Genomic DNA, 8355 nt, shown 5'->3' on the forward strand with positions numbered 1-8355 from the left:
CCCCAAGCCAAGGGCTAACCCACCACACCGATACAGGGGTATGATGTAGCTGCCTGAAAAGACTTTTTTTGTAGTGTCTGTGGGACAACTAAATGTCAGCAGAAATACTTGATTATCAAATTCACTTGCTGGCTTCCAGGGTGTGTTGCACCAGTCTGTCTTATGCAATGCCTGTTGCTTGGTCCACCTCAGTATTATCTGTGCTTCGAGAACTTCCCATGGATTTTACCACAACATTCAAAAAAATAATTAATGTAAAATTTGTCTTTACTTCTTCCTTTCTCTTAATTCTGAACTGGGTGTTAAATGTGTCAGATGCACTTCACATAATGGTCAAGAATCAAAGGTTTCTGTGAGTAATCAAAGAACTCCTGTGATTTTGACAGATTATTAAGAGCAAATGAGGAAGTCATCATTGAAATTCCCACAAAAGCCTGTGAGGGTCAAGAAAACTCCATTACATCTCTGGAGCACGTGCAGCTTGAGGCAACGATTGAGTATTCCCGTAGAGGTGATCTTCATGTCACTCTGATATCTCCATCAGGTACAGGAGGCAAAGACACGCTTTGTTTGTGTTGCTGTAGTGTGCGATATTTATTTCATTAAAAACCGCCTCTGTGCTCTTCAGCAGATTACAAAGAGCTAAATGTAGTGCTCAACAAATCTAGTCACCTCCAACAGGTAAGTGTGAGGATTAAGAATCCTGAGGACTAGAGAACTGGTTCTCTGAAACCCTTTTCTAGCCTTCATATGTTCTGGGTTATTTTTGTAAGAAGAGGTTTGAAAATCATACTTCAGAAAATGAAGGCACTGTCTGTAACGCGTTTTCATTCTGACAACAGGACATATAAAAACTGAGAGTTCCTGTCAGACAACAAATTACAGTTCGGTAGTGTTTATCAGCCATACTGTGATTTAACAAACTAATGGAAAACAAACTAATGGAAAACAGAGTGTCTGACTTCCTAGATACCATGTTGCTCTGTCTCCCCATTGGTATATTTAAAAACAGCTGTCTCTGTTAGGCATCTTAGTACAACTGTACTAAATGTGCTGGAATATAGCAAGCTACCTTGACAATGCCATTAAATAACACCATAAGGAGAAAAAAAAAAGGAGAATGAGTATAAACAACTTTGTAGAGAGTATGATCTGTTAGATCACTGATAGTATTAGAAAAAACAGACAAGCTTTCAGGGATGAATTTAAACATCAAAATAACGTAATTTACTTATATTAAACGCTAGTCTAGTAATTCACAGATGATAAATCAGTAGAGCCATGTTCATATCATTATTGCAGGACCTCAGTAGAGAGCAAGTTTAAGATACTGTACATACGGTATATTTCTAAACCCCACCTAATCTGGGATTCCTTTTAAGCCTAACCTTGATTCTTCCTTTTCTGAGTTTGCCTTTTGTCTTATGGGAACAATGTTGCCATGAGGTGTTTTACCCTTGACTCTTGGGGGTATTTTCAAATTTAATTCCATCTTAGATAAGTTTTAGTTTGGGAGTAAATATACGGACTGTTTCTACGTACGTCATGGAGATGACTGCAACAGCAGCACTCATTCTACTTTTATAGAGGTGTTTACCTCCCAGGACACTGTTCTGACGCTGATATGTAGGAAGCATGGCTTCATCTTAGAAAAACATCCCTTTCTGAAAGACTGACGACAGAAATATCTTTGTATGTATTTGATTGGGTCAGCTGAGGTAGCAATGGTCAAGTGCTGCTGCCTCCACTGGACTATCATGTTGTTATCATGGTTAAACTGTTTTTTCTGTTGGTTCTTGCTATTTTTCCACATCCTTGCAAAACAGTACTACCAAATGGATATAATTCCTTTTCTATATTTATGGTATTACCTTTAAATATTTTTATAGCCTGGGATCCGGCTCCCTGGGGCTTCTCTGCTACTTGTTATGTAAATATAGCTCCCTTGCTCTCTCCTGATATGCAAACAAGCACAACAAATTTCCTACTGTGCAGCAGAATGTGTTCTGCTGCAGAAATGCTTTGTGAACTGCAGCATTTTTATAATAATAGTAACAACGCAAACAGCTTTCACCCTGTTAGAATTCCAGGCTGTAACAATTTACATCCACTCACCAAAGAAAATAATAAATGATTAATTCAGGGTAAGGCTTTGGTTTCACAGTAGTGCATGGGTTGTTTGCCTTCAAAACTTACATCTCCGAAGTTTCCCGAGTTGTACATCAGAGGAAAAGACCAGTTGTGTTTGACGTCTGTTTATTTGACCTCTGTTTCTGTTTTCTTCTTCTTTTTGTGCATCCACTGCTTTTTTTGTGTTAAGAGATTGAACACTAAGCCCGATGTACCTTTTTAACATTACCTAATGTGATAGTTTTTATGGTCAGAAATACTACTGTGAAAATAATTAGAGTAACCACTGATCAGAAATAGCACGTTTCCCGTTCCACAAGCCACTGTTAAATAGTGTATTTTCCAGGTTATCTATGCACTAGATGATACTGTGCAAGCTGACCAATGTGAAAAGTAAAAGCAGGCATGTGTGAACAAGCCACTACTGTTGATCTCGCACTAATACAGGGACCAGCACTGTCTTACTGGCTGAGAGAGAGAGAGATAAATCTCCCAATGGCTTTAAGAACTGGGACTTCATGTCTGTTCATACATGGGGAGAGAATCCAACAGGCACCTGGGTTTTAAGAATTACTGATGAGGTAAGCGTGTCTGTCTGTATGCTAACTAACTATGTTTGGAAGCTAACACGGATAAAATTATCACGAACCACTGCCAAGCATGTTGGATAGTGAGTCTTCACATTAAGCAAGCTGCAACAAGACTGTATTTAAACTAAATATCCACCTGGATTAAAAAAGACTGCCTTATCTGACACACAGAAAAAGGCAGGGTTAGATTTTCTTGTTCTTTACATAAATGCAAAGAACCATCCTGATTTTACTGACATGTACCTGTGAAAAAAATTTCATGCTTATGTTTTCCACACATTATATGTCACTGAAAGAAATCACTTAATATAATTTTCTGTGATTCATGGAGTGAAATATGTAATTGAATTAACATACGATTAACTGCAAATTAGGTTTTTCTGCAGAAAAGAACACAAGACAGATCTAGTCTTCTTTTGGTGCATGCGCGTAATTTTCATTAACTCAAAACCTTTGAAATAATGAATTTCTGTTGACCTCCAAGAACTGTTCTGGCGTATACCTTTCTCTAACTTCTTTCTTAGAGTAATTACAGCAACGTCTAAGGATTAAAGCCAAGAAATCTACAGATATGAAATACAAAGTTTTCTAAAACCTCCTGGGGATATGCATTACAATAGCGAGACACCAGAATAAAGCTGCTTGATAGGCAACTGAAAAATCATTCTCTTCAAAGAGAGAGTGATCAAGTGCACTCACCTCTGGAGAATTTATTGAAGTTGTCTGTTAATAAGCTTGTCATTAGGGATCAGATCCTGCTAGAAACTGAATGCTTCCTATCAGACACTGAGCCTCCAACCCCTATTGGCCTCCAGTTGTAAACAGGAGGATAATGACAAGTACTAAGCAGATGGAAAAGGCAGTATTGGTAAATATTGCTATCAACAGTGTAGTGTCAATACTGCAGGCTTATAGATAACCCCATGGTTACAGATATCCTGCTCTTTGTAATTAATATAATGCATTTTTGAACAAAGTTAAGAAGAACATTTTTCTTCTAATTATCTCTCATTTTCCATTTTCAAGTGAGAGGTTCCTGAAATCAAGCTTTTTGTCCTCAAGAGGTAATGCAGCCTTTCCTCAGCTTATAGGGTTTCGTGATTCCTAAAATATTTTTTCACATTAATGACCCTAACTGAAATAACAAATTCCCATGCAGAGTTACTCAGAGTTTAGTTGTTGTATAAGTTGTGTATGTAGACTTTGGTATAGATGTCTATTAGAAAAGAAGAGCTTCAGCAGCTACCTTCAGTCACTGCATGACTGAGCAAAAGCTCTGGAAGAAGCTTTGCTAAAATGAAGTTTCAGTGTTCTCTGTACTTGTCTCGTCCACTTCTTAGTATTTAAATACTGCTGCCAAAACTCATGGACAAAGCATTGGTTGCTCACTTCCACGTGTTCTGATTACACTTGTACACCACTACAGAATATTACTCCAAATTACTATTCCTGTGGTAACTTTTGTGAGTAAATTGCCAAGGAATGGCTTAGTGAACAAACAGTAATAACACAAAATACTACTTTGGTAATTTCTAGCATTCTATGTTATTAAAAAATTACATTGATGCTTACATGATTAATTAATAATTATGTTGCCTCAAAACGTGAATATTTGGAGCAGTTAAGCCACTGTATTAAATCCCACTTTCTGATGTATCTTATCTCTAATATATCAGTCTTTTGATGTTTATAAATCATTGTCTAAATTTAGATATTGAAGACCTTACAATTTATTTTAGTCACTTCTGTCTACTTTACGATGAGGTATCCTGTTTCCTCTTATGTCCTGAGAACCTATGATAATGCTATGCTTCTCTTTTAGTCTAGAAGAATACAAAATGAAGGAAGGATTGTAAACTGGAAATTGATTTTGCATGGCACTGCTACCCCACCTGAGCATATGAAGCAGCCTCGTGTGTACACATCCTACAACGCTGTGCAAAATGACAGAAGAGGAGTGGAGAAGATGTCAGACTTTATAGAGGTAGCATTACATTAATTTTTTTTCCTTAACAAATCTTTCAATTGTTAAGAAAATTAAATTTTTACCTAGTAAGAAGACACATACTCATTCTGTATTCATTTCATCTAGCTCCTGGCCACTTTTGACTTGTGTATTGTGATTTTGTCCTTGTCAACAACTGATATTTTTGTTAGTCTCCGTTTTAAATTTCCCAACATCTAAGGGTTTTAGGATGTTGAGAGGATGTTGCTACTAAAGCTATGAACTCAATATCTAATGCAGTTGAGTAGTACGAGGAGGGAGGAATACACCTCTGACAGACACACTCATTTTATGTAATTTTATGTAACAAGTGTCGCATCCAAAAGGAGCTCGGTCTGCTGAAGTGCTTCTGGGGAGTGTGTAAGGAAGTTAGTAACAAAAGAAATGACAAGAGTTGGGGACGCACTGATTCAGAAGGTTTGATTAAGCAGATCTGTTGCTGCTAGCTCCTTTGTCACCCCTTCTTTACCTTTCAGGTAGAGTGCTCTAAACATACTCCAGGTTTCTGAGGGTAACAGTGGCTTTCTGGGTGCACAGGATAGTAGTATTGTACATTTTCACAATGCTTGATTATGTCAACATCTTCAGAATACTTTATTAATCATATCACATCAATTTGTCTCTCCATTAAGTAGTTAGGATGTCCATAAAGTACAGAGAGATTAACCTTCCTCAGCCAGATCATAAAGCAGAAGATTGAGGGAGATGTGATTATGATCTTTAAATACATCAAATAAGTGTCTGCAGGTGTGACAGCCATGTGCAAGAAAATAAATTGGAAGAAGGTAGAAGTGTATTCAGGAGGTACTCTAGGAGAAGATTGGTGGACATAGTAAAAACCAGATGAAGATTAAATGAGTTACATGAATGATAAAATGTTATATGGAAGGACTGGTTCAGTCCTTTTTGCAAGGGTATAGGGCACAGTCAGAGCTGCCATCACCACTGCATATATTTCCTTCAGTTAAACTGATGAGGAGCTGTCTCCTGTAATACAACCAGAAATGCCTCTTAAGACTGGGACAAATGCTGCTATAAAAATGACATGTTGTATACTGCTGATGTGGAATCTGAATTTATAACTTCCTAAGTTGTAGGGGGTTTGATATTTTATACAGTGTAATTCTTTTTATAGTCTGTTTTTGGTGTGTAATGATTTAGTTCTTTTCTAGATGCTAGTGGTTCCTAAGTGAAAAAATAACATCTACCCACACAAAGATGGAAATCATTAATGAGAGCAAATCTGAATCCAGTCAGTTTTTCATTGACATCTAACTTTTTTTATGCTAATCTGTATCCTAGGATCATACCACACAGGAGAACCTGAGTGAAAAACCCAAAGTCACAGAAGATACCAGCAGCAGCAGTGACAAAGCAGAAGATAAAATCCCCTCAGAGGCTATGTTACATTTACTGCGAAGTGCTTTCAGCAGACAGATGGCTGAGAAGCAACTGCCAAAGAAGACTGCAAGTGAGAAGTTAAATATTCCATATGAACACTTCTATCAAGCACTCGAAAGATTAAACAGGCCCACCCAGTTAAGAGACTCAGAAGAAAGTTTGTACAGCGACTACGTTGATCTTTTTTACAATGCCAAACCGTACAAGCATAGGGATGATAGACTGCTGCAAGCCTTGGTTGATATTATAAATGAAGGAAACTAAACTGTAGGGTATGGCACTGAGTTGGAAATATTCATTCTCCCCACCTGTAGGTTTTTTTCAGAAGTCTGTTGTGTGCTCTAGTTTTGTGATTGCTGCTTTGATTGCTTCATATTTGATACAAATACCAAGGAAGGGGAAAGATGGGAGTGGGAGAATAAGGCAGTAAACTGATGCTTTTTAGTAATAGCTTTTTTCAAAGCCTCTCCTCATTACCATCGGAGTAGATTTGCCCCCTCAGGCATGAAATGCAGTAGTATTCCCCTGAAAACCCTAATGCTCTATTTTAAACAATTTTCACGTTACTTATTCTTCCACCCTCTTCGCTTAGCATGCAGTAGGATTCAAAACCCAAATTACCAAGCGGTTTTGAACCAAACTGCCAAAGCTATGGGGATATACTCTCATTCCTGGATTTGTAATGAATATTGAAGTCTTTCTTATATTTGGCATTTATTGCAGATTTAACACTTGTAGCCAGTACTGCTTCTGTCTGTTTTTTTAATGCTCCCTTACCCTTCTGTTCTCCCATGAAGGAGAAGCTGGGACACTGGAGTTGGATTGGAGCACCAGTGAACACTGATGGCTTTATTCATAATTTAGACTACAGACAGACATAAAAGAGCCCCAAATGAGGCATCCCAGACCATGGGATGGCATTCTCACAACCTGACTTTAACTACCAAAGTGAAGTGTCTGAATTATGAGCCTACTCTTTCTAGGCTGTGTGTAGTTAATGAAGACAGAGGTTCCTATAGATGAGCACTTCAGAGCACTTAGCTAATCTTTACACAGGTTCTGAATTACCTGATGGAGAACTGATCCATTTGTGTTGACTATATGAGCTTTGGGGGACCAGCCTCCTACCTATGGAGCTTCAGTGAGATTTCTAAAGTTAATTAGTATAAATGCCTTCTGAGATGCCTACGTCTGCAGTGCTCAGGACAACAAAGCTGGCATCACTTTGCCCTTTCCTGGATGTGTGACCAAAGTGGAATAGAAAGGAAACCTGTACCAGCAAAGTCCACTTAAAGACTAGATCTTGGAGAGTTTGTGGTAGATTGTAGCATTTCCCAAATACCTGGAAGATAAGGCAAAATGGATGGGGAGAGGTGCAAGATAAAAAAATACCCAGAGAAGGGACTCAGAAACAGAGGGAAGAATGTGGAGGAGGGAGAGGTATGGAAGTAAGGAGGAGGTGGGAGAGGAGGAAACAGGTGACTGTCAGAAAGCAACCAGGGCAGGCAGCTCCCTAACAGTAACAGTGTACTAGACAGTTTTCCACACATACCTCTTTGAAGTCAAAGTCAAGGTTGATGTATTATTTTGCTTTTCATAATAACAATTAAAAACAGTGTTGGGTGCTCAGAAATTGGAGGTGATTTAGAACAAGGAAATGAAGATTCCCAGGGGATAGTTATCTCATTGCACTGCAGAAGGTAATCCAAACAAGTGCTGACTGGTTTTTACTTTTCTTTCTCTTTCGTCAATTATTGAAGCATGTTTTCCACACATTCTAGAAATATTTGATTCTCCTTCATGTCTATTCCTTAAAATGAAGCAAGTGTCTTTAAGACAGGAATTTATCATTTTGCTCATAATTCCTGAGTTCGGATAGAGATTTTTCAAACTTCACGCTGAATTCTGCAAATTAAAGAGAAATCTATTTACTGTAACAGTACTGAAATCATGTCCTATGGAAAAAGGGACTGCTTAAAGACAACTTTAAAAACTATCTTACTGAATTTAAGATTTAAAAATCTGTTTATTTGTTCTTTGTGATGGTTTCATGCCTACCGTGGGCTTAGTCTGCTTTTTTGCCAGCTTTAAATAGGTTGATCTTAGTTGATATGAATTCTTCTGTATTTCTAGTCCATACTTGAAAGATAACAACTCCACCACTGAATGTATCTTATGCTGAATTGCTCCACCCTTACTAAGAAATTTGCATAGAATGAGAAGTGATTA

The 8355-nt window shown here is 37.9% G+C and overlaps 1 protein-coding gene across 1 annotated transcript; it reads left to right on the plus strand.

Moving 5' to 3' along the window:
• Positions 1–366: 366 nt before the first annotated feature.
• Positions 367–6470, plus strand: LOC104467765 (neuroendocrine convertase 1-like; the record flags this gene model as incomplete). Its single annotated transcript, XM_010081658.1, has 4 exons — positions 367–544; positions 2578–2711; positions 4543–4704; positions 6028–6470. Coding segments are annotated over 4 exons (837 nt in total), but the record flags the coding sequence as incomplete, so codon positions are not given.
• Between the last annotated feature and the right edge of the window lie 1885 nt (positions 6471–8355).

The sequence above is a fragment of the Pterocles gutturalis genome, unplaced genomic scaffold, assembly GCF_000699245.1.
Source record: "Pterocles gutturalis isolate BGI_N339 unplaced genomic scaffold, ASM69924v1 scaffold40029, whole genome shotgun sequence".
In the NCBI taxonomy this organism is placed as follows: domain Eukaryota; kingdom Metazoa; phylum Chordata; class Aves; order Pterocliformes; family Pteroclidae; genus Pterocles; species Pterocles gutturalis.